Here is a 17,383-nt window from a genome sequence, read left to right as displayed (position 1 = left end):
AATTACTTTAATTCCATGTCTAGTTTCCAGCATCTGATTAGAGTAGTGAGCATCACAGAGGTTATTGGCTACTTCTGGTAAAAAAAAAAAAAAAAAAAAAAAAAGGGCTCTGACAGATTAATTATAATTTTTAGAGCATTCTTCTTTAATTCTCCTGTACGATCACTTATAGCGAAGCCCAATCACAGAACCTTAGAAATGTTGGCTGTGGGACCTCTGAAGGTCTCTGGACCAACCTCACACTAAAGGAGGATCATTACCAGCTCTAGATGAAGCCAAGTCTTACAAACTTTCAAGGGTGGAGACTCCCCCAGCCTTCTGGGCAGCCTCTTTCCATGCTGCACTACCATCAGCTGAAAAAGCTTTTCCTGCCATCCAGTCTGCACCTTCCAAGCTGTAACTTGTGGCCATTGCCTCTTGCTTTACCATCTGCTACATAATAAGTCACCTATTAAACTTCTGTTTTATTACTTCTGTGCGTGTCTTTCTCACTACAGAAATGTTCACAGTCTGCTTCATCAGTAACAGAGGTAGATGAGAATTACACTCAGATTTCTGCAGAAATTAAGAGTATTCATTTACAGACTGCATTTTGAAATTAATAATGTTGCCCTGCTAATGAGTGAGTCAAATTCACTTCATGCTGGCACCTTTATACTGGTTTAAATCTGTGAGTATTATTAGAATTACTCTTTATATACACTAGCAAGATGAAAATTATGCCATTACTTGAAATTGTTTGGCTAATGAATCAATACTGCCTTTCAAAGGAAAATGTATGAAACAGAGCAAAAATAATAGCAAAAAGATGAGAAACTGGCTTACTTGTCAAGAAGATGCTGATTCCTAAATATGATTTTATCTTTTCCAACAGGACTGGTTAAATTAAGCAGGACATGGGAGACAGGCCTTTGTGAAAAGATACTGTGATACTTAAAATAGTATTCCTCAGTCTGAAAACGTTAGCTCAGCTCCACACCATTCTGTAACTACTCACAGGGTTTCAGCACTGTTAGCTGAAGAATCAAACTAAAGTTAGAAACTCAAATGTGCTAGGAAGACCAGCTCAAAAGTTTACGTAAGAACAGCAGAGTACCAAAGCTCTCTTGCCTTTAGTACATTGACATAGTATTTCAAGCCAGGTTTGCTGGGGTTTGTCACGTGACTGACATTACATACTATTTTGTTTGACTCCCTAAAACACCAACAGTACATGCTTGCATAGTTCATTAACTAGCAGTTACACAAGAAAACTGATTCAGTGAAATTCAAAGTCACAGTAGAGCACTCAAAGGTTTTCCAATTCAGTCAGCTCTGTACTATACATTGAAATATGTTCAAATTAACATCAAACCACAATTGTGAATCCTTGTAGCCAGCTTGATACAGAGGATGGGGGGTGGGGGGAAAGAATATCTCAAGAGCTCACAGCTAAGTAATTGCCCCTATGTGCCAAAGTAAATAAGACAATCTAATAAGCCACAACTCTGTTAATCATCCTCTCAAAGTTCTGCCTTGCCTTTCCTTCTTACTATATCCATCTTGGTCTTTGAAATTCCTTTCAGAGCAAATCTGTTTATACCGAGAGGCTCAAACAATTAATCTTGCATACAACACTAACTTCAGTGCTCCAGGGCCTCCTCCCTCGCTGCTCCTTATAGCCACCTTCTGAAGTGCTGCTCTTTCATAAACAGAGCTGATGAACCATGAAAATAGTTTCATTTCATGAACTACTGCTCATAGCAGGGTGAGGGGGAAATGTAAGAAAATGCAAGAAATTTTCAAACGCTTTTATATTACTCCAAAATACTTTGTCCAAGGAGACACTGTAGGATAATGTTTAGATACTACAGGGATATGAACCATACAGAACAATATCCACTAATAACAAATTAGACAAATTTCAAAAAAAGAGAAAATATGCAGTTCAGGTAACTGTGTCACAGTTCTTTCTACTCATAATGATGCATTTTATCATTTTTCTGCTCTCCTGACTCAGTGCTAAGGTTTAAAAATAAGCTCCTCTGACTTTAAGACTCTCAGATAAGATGCTTAAGAAATAGAAAGAATTTTCCTCCCACTGCTGTTGACATCACATCCCTGTTGAAACACTCAAGGAAATACTCTGGGACACTCACCAAGTCCACGGTAAACTGTTTCAATGTCTCTGAAAAGCTCAGAATTGTAAGTCACTTAGTGCATCTGTACTAATCCACATGGTCCTGCTGAACTTGTTCCCCCCAAACCAAAGAAAATCTATGATAAATATCGCATGCTGACTTCTGTTGCATTTTGAACATGCCACCAGTAGCAAGTTACCTTCACTAGGATTTTCCCTTTCAAATTTTGAGGGCTAGGAAGCTGCCTGGAATCTCCAGTGATTACAGATGACAAGTCCAGTTTGTCACCAAATATATCCTTCAAATACTGAGCAATCTTCTTTTGCTGTTGAATACTGCAATGGTTTTCAATAGACAGTATCACTGGAAACCTAGGAATAAAACCCCCAGACATTGTCATAACTGTGTTTTAAGAGAGAAGACACACACAGCTTACCACATAAACTGGTTTAAGCAGTTTGCTTTTGCATTGTCAGTAGTCTGGAAACAAACTCACTTTGGGAGGAAGGATTTTGCACATGAACTCCCAAATGCCTGCTCTGTCAGAATCCCTTGGATAGTCCCTGTAGGAAATTCTGTCCTCTCCCTTCAACCCTACCCACTAGCACACAGGGTGACAAAGCTTGAAACTGATGATCACCAAGTGTGAGGCACAGAGCAATTTGCAACAAAGCTCATCAGCAATACAATGCCTTTCTTTTCTATGTAACTGAGCAGAAGGTACATTATTCCTTTGCAAGTCACATACAAGGTCTTCATAAGCTGTAACTGATCAGAAAGCTGCTCCTGTAGAAAAGCATTTTGAAATAAACAGATTCAAAGGAATTGCAAACTCCTCTCTCTTCGTCTTCCAAAGATTGATAGCTGCATGAACGATTTGCCTTTGTCTTAAGTGCAGCTACAGTGAGAGAGATCAAATCTCTGAAGATACCCAGACTCTGGAGAAGAAATATTTGGCAATACTTTCTAGAATCCTCTCCCATGCTCCAGGAATTTGCAGCTTAAGTTTCCTGAGCTAAAGACATTGTTTCTGTATATAACAGCCTATTTCTTCCACATATTTGCCCCATTTTTTCTAAACTCTTGGCAGTCCCAGAATCCTACAGCAAGGAACCCCACATGCCAACTACACACCAAATGAAGATCACCTCCTTCAGTTTTGAAATCACCACCTTCTATTTCTAATCAATAACACCAAACTTTTGGACTCAGGTTCTTTGTTTGGTTTTGTTGGTTATTGGGTTTTTTTCCACACACCCATTGTTGGGTCACTTTTTTTTCTTTTTTTTTTTTTTTTTTTTTTTTAAGTGGAGTGAGCATTTTCCATTTATTCTCTCTAAACTACTCAAAATTCTATACACCCACTCATGATTTGAGCCTATTGTGTATATACGATTAAACTCCATGACTTTCATAATAAACTGTTACATAGTACTATGGCAAACAAAATAGAACCCAAAATTTACCCCACATCTCAGTATTTTCTCATACTACATATGAGACAGCTTTTCAATTTTCTTAGGTAGAGAATACTACAGTATTGATTTTTAAGTAGAATTTCCCTGTGGATGTGAGTGGGAAGTTCTGTTCAAGCACAGGACCAAAATAATCTGTAGATATTCAACAGTTTCAGACTGTTCAAAATATTACTGAGTTTACAATGCATGCAAGGTCTTTCTAACTGAGGTTGAACTTTCTAACTCGACTGATGGAAAGAGCTCATGCAGTTGAGCAATAAATATAACACAAGCAATAAACAGGGGAACAGAATCAACTTTATAATTTCTCAATGTGTTTAAAGGAATGTATGTACTTCCCAAAGTTGATTTTTGATTTTGACATGGGATTAACTACACAAGAGACAGGCGTAGCTTCAAAATTGACTCTACACTTACTCATTTTTGATGAAGGCATACTTATTGATAGTTTCTGCCACATCACGGAAGAGTATTTTAGAAGTAAGAGTATAGCCATGGTGCACTACCGGCTCTCCATCTGGACCATCCCAGCAATCCACTATTAAGACAAAAAAAGCTGTATGTTAAGAGATGCACATGACCTTATACATTTCTGCTGATCCTGCTTGCCAGCAGAACTCATGTACACTACTCAACCATGCAGGTGTCAACAAGATTCATTCAATCTATTATAACCTACCAACTGAGTTAAAACTAAGACAACAGTCTTTTCCTCTACCAAATAAGAAATCAGCAACCTAAAACTGGTTTTCCCCCTTATATTACACTGAGGTTTTTTTCCTCATATATAAAATTACAAAGATTTATTAGGTCAAATAATGGTTACAGCTACCTCTTGGGAAAGCAGCTTCTGCTTGAAAGACTATTTAAAAACAATTTAGTCTTTTTCCACTCCCAATTAAACTTGCAGTTTTATAACTGACTATAGTAAGAGTAGCATCAAATCCATCACATGTAGAATGGACTAGGACAGCAATACTTTTCCTAATGAATTACTGTACCCTGGATTTACACCGAACTTGTCACTACTGTTGCCTCTACAGAAAGTTAAAAACTTCACAAAGAGAAAGCTACAGAGCTATTACCTAGGCTGTACAATATCTACAACAGTTTTGAGGTCAAGTGAAATAACATACCACTGTGCGTTCTAGTGAACTTTCCTAAAGAAGGGAAAGTACAGTGATAGATCACCCAATTTTCTCAGATTCACTTTCTCTAAGATTTAAACTCAGATTAACAATTTTTTTCCAGAAATTAGTTTTGTAATACTAGTCATAAAAAATTAATATTGAATTTAAATTTGTCAAAAAGACTTCACCCAAAATCTTGAAAAGAAAAATACTGACGTTTTGTTACTCTTTCAATCACGCAGAACTTAAACAAGAATCCAACGCGATCTCCAGGCTATCAGACAAACAGCATCTTATTTTCTTCCACCAGCATCCAGCCAATGAAATGTCATCCTACCTGTCTATTGTGGCAGACCAAAACCAGGTTTCTTAGCTCTAAGATGATGACAGAAATAGAAACACAGCTGTGCTGATAGAGGCACTATTTGCTCACCTGTCTTCCTCCTACAGGCACTTTTTGTCTTCCCTTTGCATCCACAGGAGGAACTGCACATGCAAACACCCACTTTCCCTGTCAGCTTATGAAAGAAAAAGGTCTTTGCTGGCTCAGCTTATTCTGAACAACGTGGATGTGGAAGCACTCCTGTGAAGGGGTAACCTCCAGCACAGGGGAAACACAGAGCAGAACAACCAGGGCTGCTCTGCTGGAACTGCAGGGCCCCAAACAGTTGCCTGCCCATTGCCCTGCTGGGTCTTGTACAACAAAAAAAATGCTTCATACAAATGTGGCAGGATGAAAAACTTGCACTGACTGAGAAAAGCATAACACCACAGCAGCAGGCAGGAGAAAACAGTGGAGTCTATGATGTTTGTCTGAGAAGGTCATTCCCAACAGAAAAATTCTGTTTAGACTGCTAGAAGACAGGAGTTTACCACTAAAGTTAATCAGACAGCGAAGCATTAATGCTTTGAGTTTGCCACTGACTTTGTGATTAGAAGAAATATCCCTCATACTTCTCCCAACCAGCAAGCTAAACTAAAAGTATACCTTCAATACATCGACAACCATCTTGCAGCACTCGTGCATACATCTCCGCTCTGGACTGAGACAGCAGTTGGTCTCCTGTCAAGTATGTATTGTGAGATGAAGCAATAAAGTAGTTACAAAGGGGCTGATCCATATCCTGATGCACTTCACAATGCAGTGGATTAAATATATCGCAAGCAGGACTGCGCATGAAGTTGGTGAAACCTTTGAACAAAGAGAAACAATTTTGCCACTGATGCAGTACGTATTAGGAAGCAAATGATTTGCACTCTAACATTTGTTTTTTCTGTTTATGCTTCTCAGTGCTAACTCATGTCTCCAAAACCATTGAATCACATAGCAGTGATTAATCTTCCTGTACCCCATGTTTTTAGCATATTAACTGCTGTCTGTGGCTTGCCTGTTTCTTTGCAAACTGAAGAGGCTGCACAGACTCAGTCTCCTACTGGGACACGCACAGGTATTTCTTTTTGAAGCCTACGGAAGTTCCAACACCTTTGAAAAGAATACATTCCCAAGATCCAGCCCTTGTCCCCAGACAATTTTCGAACAGCTTTGAACTACAAAAGGAAATATAATCTAGAAAGGCATTTATGACTGCCGCAAAAAAACCCAGAAAAATCAACAAGCATTTGCAAAACATGGCATTGATAAGTCCCTTCAGAAATGAACAACCAATAGTAAAAAAATAAAGTAGTATTTTAAGAGAAGCATAAAAATAACAAGCAGTAGCTATATGAGAAGATTGAAAAAAACCACAGATCAGCACAGCCACTGCCCAACCTATTTCTAGGTCTGATGTTTCATTCGGATCTGATGTTTCATTCAGAAAAGGGGTAGATGACAAAAATGCATATGTAAAAATTCTGAAACCGTGGAGAACCTCCCTAGGTTCCAGTGCACAGACTAAGACAAGTGTGCTCAAACTGCCTTCTGCAGTTCAGACAAAACCATTCCACTAATAAGCAGAACAGAAGAAGTTGTTTATTGTTTCTCTTAGAATTGCTGGAGGAAAACATCCTTCCTCACAGTTACTCAACAAGATAAAAATGATCTCTTCATCTAGATGCTACTGCAAACAGACAGCATGCATCTAAACCATGAGTCATTACTGTTACAAAAACTGTCTTTTCCTCCTCCTTCTCAAACTGGTATCCCCTACCCCTCTTGATTCTTGTTAAAGCATCAGTATAACTGAGAAATTGGGTCAAACGCTTAGGCAGCATCAGTCTGCATTTCCTGGGATGCAGAATTGTGCCTTGGAGGGCAAGTGACCTGCTTAGAGGAATACAGCTGGACAGGTGGAAGGAACGGAACCTCAGCCTCATGTTCAGCAGGATGGAAAAGATTTGACATGCGCACCATGTTTCCCTCAATGGACCCTTGTAATTTTAACGGGTAAGAGTTATCCTGTTCTGCTCCATCAGAAGTGTAACATCTTGTAGTAAATAAGAGGAGGCAGAGGAAATCCCTCAAATCTGGGCTGCAGAAGAGATATAGGATATGATGCCTGCAAGAGTACAGGTTTGGTTATTCTGCAGATCTGCCAGGACTTCATGCTGCTGTTGATGCCCAATGGGTGCCAAGTTGAGAAGTAACCTTCAGAAGGTAGCAATAGTGTCAAGAACAAAAGAACACACTCCTACCAAAGTTAAGAAAGATCTGACAGTTTATAGAGATCACAGGACAGAAATGGGAGCCAAACTGACATCCTGACTTGGAAGTAAATGCCTTTTTTTTTTTTTTTTTTTTTTTTTTTTTTTTTTGAGTTTATTGCTGACACTTAGGCTCTGCCCCAGTGCCACTCTTTTGCTGTAATAAGCACTATCCTGACTGAAGATACCATGTAGACAAGGCAGCAGCCTCCCAAAGGGCTGCACTGCAGCACAGAGAATACGGGGGCCCATGCTAGCCGATTCACTAATCTAGCCAATTTCACTCTAGTTTACAGTTTTCTTTATGCTGCAAGTTTATCTGAGAAGATGGTACTTAGTTTATATCCCTGTTAATCAGACCAGCATTGAACAGATAAAGTTTTAAAAATACCTCCTATGAGAATGAGAAATGTAAAATATTTTGAAAGGATAGTGCAAACAATACCAACCCTGAAAGCAACTCAAAACATAAGAGAAGTGGCAGTAAGGTTAAGAGGAACAGAAATGCTTTCAGAAATATTTTTTTTAAGTGTCATAACTTGTTCATTTTGCTTTCAGTTTAAGTCCAGTGCCCTGGGTCACAACGGAAGCTTGTTTAAGAACTGGGAGGCCATATCCAGGATTTAATTACTATGTGGAGGAAGATTTCTCCCCCCCAAATCACCATGTAAATTATGCTGCTTCATGAAAGCTATCTTCCAGGCAAATTAACACACCATGGCATTTAATCTATTTTGTTCCAAGTCAGATTTTGATTTGATACTAAGTTGGATTCTGAATAAATATACCATTTACAATTGCTTTAGCAAACATGGTGAATAAGGAATTAAAACCCAAAGAAAATGCAACTATCCATATTTTATTTCACCTAAGCATAAATCAATGGATTGTACAGGATCGATTCCAGATCTACAGAGACAGAGCAGAAATAAAACTTTGCATTTATTACTTCAGTTAGAACAGGTTATAGTATAAAACACATGGGATAGAACGTTTTACATTAGTGTTTTACAAAGACACAGTTAGCAATAAATTCATGTAAGCGTAAGGCATTCACATTACTGTATAATGGCTATGATGTATCACTGTATAACATTAGCTGCTAATTCACCCTACCTACTCTCGTCTCTCCCACGTCCCACAAAAATGCACCTACACTACTGACTGCTGATCTTCTATTGGCTGGTAACTTTCTATTGCAGTCAAATATTTTAAGCTACACCAAAACACCGTTAAAGCTTTTCTATTCCACTACAGCACATCAAGACAAGACTAATTTAGAAACCAAAACCTTTACCTTCAATCCCAAGAACATTTTGCTTCTTGTTTTCTTCCGATACTTCAAACTTCTGTATGATGTCAAGACAATACTCTGGTGTCACATTATTCATCTGCAGAAGAACACTTATTTTTAATACTATGTCACCAGCATGCCAAAATCTACTTTAGGCTTCTGGGTCCAGTTGAAAAACCTTATGATCAAACATTGAGTTCAGTCAAATATGAATAGGACAGTCAGCAACATCACTGTAAAAGAACTTTAAGATTTTGATTTGATTTTTGTTAGTGTTGCACAAGCCTCATAGCTCTTACCTTTGTGGAGAAAGATAGAAGTAAGAGGTAGCAATGACTAGAGCTGTGTCATTTTAGTTTAAAGATGAAAGTTAGCTGTTAAGCACACTCTAATAATAGTTGTACTGAGCAATACTGCTGAAATGAGAACTATGAAGTTATATTCTTTAATATGATCTACTTAAACATGCAAAAAGATTTGGCAGGGTTTGATTTCATTTTCATGCATTTTCCACTTCTGTGATTTCATTACTTTCAAGAGAGTTCACTATAATATACTGGCTATGAGATAAATAATTAGATTCTGAAATGAAAAACAGCGGTTCTTCTGAAACAAGTAAGAGTTTTGTCATCAGTTTCAACTAGCCCACAATTGAAGTCCTAACTGACTAGTGGGGCCACAGTATCACCATACATTTATATTTCCTTTAAAACTAAAGGAAAGAAGTAGCTTCCATCGGTCATCTCATCTTTTCTCACTCCCACCCTCCTGAAGTTGTAGAGAACCACAGTAAGACTTACAATTGGGTGTATTTCATTTCCTCCACTAATAATATCGTAGGATGACAATGATGACACTAAAATCTTTGGCAGCTTATTTGTACCATTATTCTGTTTACTGTTTGTACTCTGCATCCTTTGCCAAAGTCAGCTCAAATGCCCTGACATGTGGAGCAGTCTGGAAGCAAAGGAACATGCAGTCCCCTCTCAGACAGCACGTCATCTCTGTTAACATGACTGCTTCAGTCAAAGGCAGGAGTGAAGTTAGTCATCATGCAGATTACACGAAATTTACTGTTTAAATCCAAAAATGGTCCCTCTGAACTTTTCTCTGAGGGACTTCTCTTTCAGATGGCAAAACCAATTCCATTTGCTCTGCTCTGTCTGTACCCTTTGATGAATTTGCGCTTTCCGTTGTTTCCTGTAGCTCAGTATTCCCAGCATCAGCATTTAGCTATACGGAAATCTAGAAGCAGGCTGACTCTCTTGATCTGGTCTTCCCTAAAGGCCTGATCCTGCCAAGTGCTGAGTTCCTCCTAAGAAATGTGGGTGCCATGACTCACCATATCTCCCAACGCCTAAAAGGCCCAATTAGGAAAAATTACCAGAGGAGGGGAAAAAACTAGACATGTCAACATTAGAAATATAGTAACAGAAAGCAAGCGAGCAGTTCAACTCATATGGTGACTCAGGCTGAAAAACTTGGAGATATTTTCCAGTCTTTCTCCCCTTCACCCTTCCCCATTTTTAATCTTGCACAGGGAAAGCATGGCTCAGCCCACTTCCTTCTCCAAACATTTTATTTACATCTCCTAGCTAAGCCAACAATCATGAGACACCTGCAGGAATTACACAGGATAATAGGAAAGAGAACAATTCAGTACAAAAGATAACTGGTTACTGTAGCTCAAGTAGATGTTGCTGCTTGATTGCAAACACTATTCATAGCAGACCCTTCTTCAGCACAAGCTGGCTAGAATTAACTTTTTCATTACCCCACATGGCTCCTTGATGTCCGAGTGGCAGGGTACTTGTGTGCTCTAGGAACAAAAATGTCTAATCTAGACCAAAGCTGCATCTGTGAGGGAAAAGTCCACTGATTTGTGCTTTTTAACTGCAGCTTGAGAGATGGTGACTTAGGATACTCATTTAAATTTGTTTTCATTAAGTTTTAAAGTATTCCACTAAAAATTATATCAAATAGTAGTGATTGTTATTGATGACTGAATATTTAGATACATGGATTATTGAAGATGGTCAATAGTGGAGTTTGCAAAATCCCTTGGCTACATGGCTACTTTTTTTATTCCTGGTTAAAAGCTTTAATTTTGATGCAGATATGTTCTTTAACAGAGCATCAGCCTTTCAATAACAAGCAAGACCTTGGTTTTTCAATAAATGAACTACCAGTCAATTTTCTTAAAATAAGATCCTACAAAACTACAAAAAAAAGCAACATTATACCTAATCTTCTATGTAGAAGTATGAGAAAGAAGAGGGAAATCACTTTTGATTTTACCAATCTCATTGGAAGCAGGTCAGACGTACCTATTGCCAAAAATCTAATGCCATCTGAAGCTGCAGAGCACTGCAATGCTAGATAATGGGAGAGCCCTCTTCTGTCAAAGGTCCACAAGCTAAGAATGGGAATCGTTCTCATTTCCCATTCTCATGGGAAAGGAAATAAGAGAAAAGGTAAAGTAGAAGAGAATTTAGAAAAAAAAGGAAAAGAAGTTAGAAAATAAGTACAATGCTAATAATAGGTGTTCCTAGACAAGACACCAACCCACCAGCCTGTCAACAGTGCTCTAACAGTTTAGGCTTTAGTTGTTCACAGTTAATAATTCTATAAGAAAAATCAAAATATAAATAATCAAAGCAAAGACATTCCTCCAATTTCAGTACAAGATGTCAATGTGAAAGATGTCATGACATACTGAGTCACCACATAAATCAGTTATACTGATTATCCTTTTGTGTAAGCGTGAGAGAGGGAGGAAGGCATCAGCTTGCTTTCCAATTGTGAGTTTGCATTGCTGCAATAAGGATTTTTTGTAGAAAGCAGCAAGGATTGGTCAGGCATTATGATCTGGTATTGTCTTCCCTGTCTGATATTAACAAGCTCCACAGTCTCTCCTCTTTTCAAAGTCCATGTACAAATACTGATATTCTTACAGTTTCCCATTCCTTTTGGGGTACTGGTTTCTGATATCCTTCAGTACACACAGTTTCAGATCATAGCCTAACATATGCCCTGCATGTACTGTCTCATATCCCTTTAAAACTTCTTCCAAGAGAGTAGGTACAGCTGTTTCAAGACACTCATTTTCTAAAAATGTACTTAGTCCCCACTTCTCACCACATCCCTAGTTATTCCTGTGATACAGTATATATAGTGTAGACAATTAGTAAGAGTAAACTTACTCTCTCAATCAGGCTTAACTCAAAATGCACTAGCCTGTATTGAATAATTAAGGAAAGCTTTACATAATTATATATGCATGTTCCGAGGGTGTAATTGTCATAAAATTACTTCCTTTTCAGTTCAATTACAATGAGCGGGGACATTAATTTTTGCCACCAGTTTCATTTAGGCTGCATACAGCAGCAGCTCTTTTAACCACAGAAGGTACTAGTTTGATACCAATACAATGGTGTGGTATTAACATTTCCAGCTGGTTCCTGTCACTCGGGAGTATGACAAGGCGCATCATACAACATGCATGCAGAGAACACTGCTGTAGGCAAGATCACAGCGGGCTGTCCTGCTTCTCAGGACAGATGAAAACTGTATTGCAAAGTAACTGATCCATGGTAAGGCAGCAGTGGCAAGCAGGCACATGGGAAACCTCATCCTCAGAAAACCAAACCTAAACGTTTCAGGTTTGTAATACCAAAGCAGCCTTGTAACTACATGAAGCCACCAGCACAAGAGTCAAAAAGGTCTCTGCTATGACTAAAATAAAAACACTGGATGTGATATGGATACAGCAGAAAGGAGGAGGGAAGGACTGACAGCAATCAGATAACAGCCACAGGCCAGCTGACCCCCCCCCAGACACAGAGCAGCATTGCCATGGGGATCCCAACACTGGGGCGGAATGAGGCCATTCACTCTACAGTGCAGGTCCAGAACGGCTAGCAACTGCAAAGCTGCTCTTTAACAGGGAAGATGATGTTTGTAAAGCCTATTTCACCTAAGTCCCACTACTCAATGGCAAGTATCAGACAAGCTCTGTCAGTCAAAAGAGCCTGGACATCCTGCTGTGGAAGCAATCTGTCATATAGTGGGAGATCCTCCTCTGGAGGGGACCAACTCAGACAATGATATGAGTTTATTAAGAAAGGACACTCCCAAAGGGACAACACTGAGGCATGCAGACATAATTGGACATCCAGGGACGTTCCTCCCTCACAGCCACTTGTGCCAAGAGGACTGCAGGACCAGAAGTCATTCCAGGAAACCAGCCTACTTTCTGCTCTTCTGATATTTGAAGCCATATAACTCCAAGTTCAATAGCAATGAGCTGAGTTTAACTGCACCTAAATGGAAATAATCTGTTTCACATGTCTGGGATGTACACAACAGGGAGCTCTCCTAAGAAAACAAGCCAGCTTAGCAAGTTAACAAAAAACCCAAACCCCTTTTGTTCTATCCTCAGGCTGCAGAATATTTAAAAGTCTTGCCAAAAGAGTAGCAGATGGAGTTGGACAGACTCTCCACAGCTTTCCAAGCAGCCAGACAAGAGCAAAACCAAAATGCTGTTTGGTTGAAGGCACTTGAGAGCTGCATTACGATTTGAACCATTATCAGCTTTTGAAGGCAATCTTGCCTTACCCGAGTATATTGTTACCATGTTTGTGTTCTAAAAACATTGAAGGGTAGATCTGCTCCAACACTGTTAATACTGGGAAGTGGGAAGACCAGAGGGAAGAGGCAAAGAAAGTGCAAGGTGCTTCTAAACTACACTGCTGAGAGGTTCATCTACAGGATATCACGCTTTTACTCTTTTTAGTGTTTGTTTTTGGAATAATGTTGAGCAGACCATTTATAGCAGATAGCCCTGTCCGCATTCAGCATGTTGAGTAGTGTGTAGACAGAGAAAAGGATGAAGTATGCCAGACTTGACAGTCAACTTGTTTTTTCTGCTGCATCAGTAGTTTCATAATGTCTTTGTGCACCCACAAAGACAGCTCTTCTGCCTCTTTCACATGTTTTTCTTCCTGCTCCAGGTCCCTGAGTGCCCTTTTCATACCACTGCTCTTCAGCTGTTTCTGGGCACTTCAGCATCTCCATGAACATGTCCTCCCCGGAGCATTTCTTTGCTTTCTCATCAGTGTCAACCTTGCTGTTGCTGCTGTCAAGGGTGCTCCACTGAAGGGCACCCAAGTAGAAGACAGTGATTAAAGAGGAAACAAAGGAAAAAGCAGTGAGCTCAAAAAAAACTTAGGGCAATAGCATAAAGGGAAAAAAATAAAAACATTTTCTGCTTTAAAGTTGTAATTAGCAGAATTGCCAGGACCAGATTGCTTGCAGGAAACTGTGTGTTGAGGCTATCACAGAGAGATCAGTGACGTGATAGCGCTCCTTGTTTCAAGGGGGAGGAAGGAAGAACCAGTCATACATGCCAGGGAATTGCCACAGTGGCCAACAGGGGGAAAATCAGCAACAAAACAGCACAGACTGTTGATATTTTATGCTAAGGATAACTCAGAAAAAGCAGTCATCGCAGGCAGGATCCCAGAATGGCAGAGGAGATTATTCGATGATTGCAGGCAAAACACAGCATCTATACCCGGGAAGCTGAAGTGGGTTGGGATGTTAGCATTTACTTTCATGCGGTTGTTTTGTAACAACACTCTGCAAGGACACACAGGGTGACCAAACAATACAGGACCAATTGCCAGAAGCAAACAAGAGTCCTGGAGATCACAAGGTTCCTTCTGTGCTCCTCACTGTCCAGAGTACAAGTCCTCTCCCTGGGTTCCACAGATTATTTTTATAGTAATCCAGTCTCTTTCAAGATGGGCATGAGAATCTCCACTAGAGCAACATATATAGGAATGGATAGAAGATTTTTTTGTTCAGCAAGTTTATTCATAAGCATATTGGGGGAAAATCTCTGATCTTGACCCAGCTTTGCCTCTTGAGTTACTTATGCCTTTGGTTTTTTTCTTTTTTTTTTTTTTTTTTTAAATTCCCTATCAGTGTCTGTTTCTGTGGTTCCCTGAACCTCACTTCTGTCAATTGCTTCTTCCTGAGGAGCTTCAGATAGAAGTGGGACCTCCAGATGTGAAATTTTCTTTGCACAAGTCCCACACATCTGCGAGAATGCCTGGAAAACAGACTTTCTGAAGAAAAATTGGGGAAAGAAGGCAGAAGGGAAAAAGGATAGAATCCTAGACATCTCACCCTCGGCCAGGTTCGTACAATATCCACCTTTGTATTATATCACAAAAGTGTAATCTTGCCTTAAAATTTAATACAGATTTAGGCTGCATTTAAGAGGTTCTTTGTCAATATTGAAACTCCTGCCTTAATAATAAAAGCAGCAGTCTTTATAATTACTACTACTACTGATACTTGGGAACTCCTGGGATATATGAGAGTATTGTAGGATTCAACTTTGCTTACAGGAAAGGATATGTGAACACAAAGACTCATCTTAACATGGTACCGCATTAAGTCATGCGCAGGCAAACCATTTGTAGATAATCAGAAATAGTTTGCTGCTCTTGTCACGCGTTTCTAGCTTTAAAACATATCACATATCATCCTAATTTAGAGTATATCTGCCAAGACCTTTAGGCATGAAAGGCATCTCCTGGAAATATGAACATCCCCCCACAACACCAATAAACAATCCAGACAACCTATGTAAAAGAAAGCAACCATGCTAAGACACATGATAATCAGCTGTAACTAAGAACTGTGAATGTTACCTGAATGCCATTAAAAACAAACATTAACACTTGCCTTTCCTCTACCACAGAGTACAAAAAAGGTTCAAAGTCTTTTTATAAGTATTTAAAAAACAGTAACGGCTCTAGATTTCTTTTTTGTTACATCTGTGCTTTACCCCTTGCCCCAAGCTAAACTTTTCCATAAAATTCTTTCCCTATACTTGAATGTATTTACAGGTACATATATATGGATGCATAATATTCACATACCTTTTGTTCCACCTTTAGAAACTGAGCAAGTTCTTCAACAGTGAGGTGATCCTTTTTGTCACTGTAGCTTAAGAGCAGTAAGTAGAGATCTCGACGTAAAGACATCATCTTGTAAAACACTGAAAATTCTTCAAAATTTAGGGTTCCTTGGTTCTCATCTGTGTCTGCTTCCTAAGAGGTAAAGACACTCAGGTAAGCACGCTAAACACAGGTGAATTCAGGAAACAAAGTAGAACAAGATTTATGTACACAAACAGAAATTTAATAAATTCTAGTCTGCAAGACTCTGTTCAGACTCAAATCATAGTAAGCTAAAATAACTGCAAAATTGTAAGACCGTCTATTGGATTTTTTGGTGAAAACAATTACTACAGTAAAGCCACAGGTTCCCTATGAAAGTCTCAATTCCATCTTTAGTTTTGAATTTGTTTCCCCTGTAAGAAGGCTCACCCTGGGGTTTATTCTGATCTCTGTTACTCTCCTGTATGCCCTGCAGTTATCCTGGATTAAAACATAGCAAGGAACATAATAACGTCACCCCTTGGTGTCCCCTAACAACAGGGTCTGACATTTTAAACCACTCAGAACAATATCACAGTCTTAAATGTACATTAATTCAAACTGCAACACTCTCAGCCCCCCTGTCAGCCCTCTGTAGAGGGGGCGAGTCTGCAGCAGCAGTAAGACTCCACACCAAAATATATGCCCAATAGCCCCAGTCTTAATGGCAGTTTTTATTTATCCTCAGAGGTAGAAAGAAAAGAAAACAGTACTTAACGCATGTTAATACAAGCTTTTTACTGTGAACATCTGCCTAAGAGGATTGCTTTGGATTTTCAAAACAAAGAATGTATTCTGGAGAACTGCTGTCAAATATTATGTAGGTCTCCACAAAAAAAACAAACTTCAGGGAAGCTATAACTCTAAGTTTGAGGCTGTAAGCAGATAATGGAGACAAAATGAAATAAATGTTTAGAAATGTGCTATTGTTCCCATGAATAATGTCCTTCGTTCATAGCTGTATATAATGTTTTTTCTCTGTAGTGATAAACCCCCTTGGCATTCCCAAGACACATTCTGTTAAAAATGGTGCTTCCTTCTGCCCAGGTCAGAACACTTTCTGCGCAGAGTCCTTTTAACACTGACTTGGCTTTGAACCTGTTAGCTTGTCTCTACAGTGGTACACCAAATACAAGTTCTTCTCCAGATGGAGGGCATCTTCATCCTGCTATCACTACTTCCTTCTCAAGAAAGCTCTTCCAGTTGGTGCCCAACCTCACTTCTTCTACAGAAGAAGAGCTAGTCTAATAGCAGATGCAATGAACACATCTCTGACCTGCTTTGCTTTCCAAGGATCCAGTTTTACTTTCCCTTCACATAAACCACTCCACTTCAAAGCATATCTTAGAACAGGAACCCATCTTTACACCAGTGACTCCTAGTACATACACACAACTAAAGTAGCAGCCCCATACTCCATTCCCAGATGCAGGACCAGGACTGCTTCATAAGCCTGGCCACCCCCATGGAGCCCCAGGTGCTCCTCCAGGCTGGGGGCTGCTCTTGCCTTGTCCACAGCTGTAATGCCAAGTCACACCAACAGTACCACCTGAGCAGATCAAGTCCAAGAACAGTGCCAAGTAGCTAGATATAGGGACAAGGATTTGTCCCAGAGTCACTTTGCCACTCCATTTATCCTGCATTAAGCAATGCCCAAAGCACTGCTCATGGGGTAAGGCCTTTAGGATTGAGCCCCAAAAGACTA

At 39.5% G+C, this 17,383-nt stretch overlaps 1 protein-coding gene across 11 annotated transcripts in view; it reads right to left on the bottom strand.

The window, feature by feature from the left end:
• The window catches only part of PLCH1 (phospholipase C eta 1), an 84,190-nt gene that overhangs the window by 23,683 nt on the left and 43,124 nt on the right, over positions 1–17,383 (bottom strand). For all 11 annotated transcript variants that reach the window (XM_049803226.1, XM_049803235.1, XM_049803228.1 and 8 more), the window contains 5 exons: positions 15,619–15,789; positions 8,669–8,762; positions 5,717–5,920; positions 4,016–4,136; positions 2,320–2,491 (listed from right to left, as the gene is read on the bottom strand). In XM_049803226.1, coding sequence (XP_049659183.1) covers positions 2,320–2,491; positions 4,016–4,136; positions 5,717–5,920; positions 8,669–8,762; positions 15,619–15,789 — 762 coding nt within the window. The remainder of the gene's footprint in view (positions 1–2,319; positions 2,492–4,015; positions 4,137–5,716; positions 5,921–8,668; positions 8,763–15,618; positions 15,790–17,383) is intronic.

Source organism: Accipiter gentilis, chromosome 6 (assembly GCF_929443795.1).
Source record: "Accipiter gentilis chromosome 6, bAccGen1.1, whole genome shotgun sequence".
Taxonomy (NCBI): Eukaryota; Metazoa; Chordata; class Aves; order Accipitriformes; family Accipitridae; genus Astur; species Astur gentilis.
Note: the sequence above shows the minus strand (reverse complement) of the source record. Positions and strands in the feature narration are given on the sequence as shown.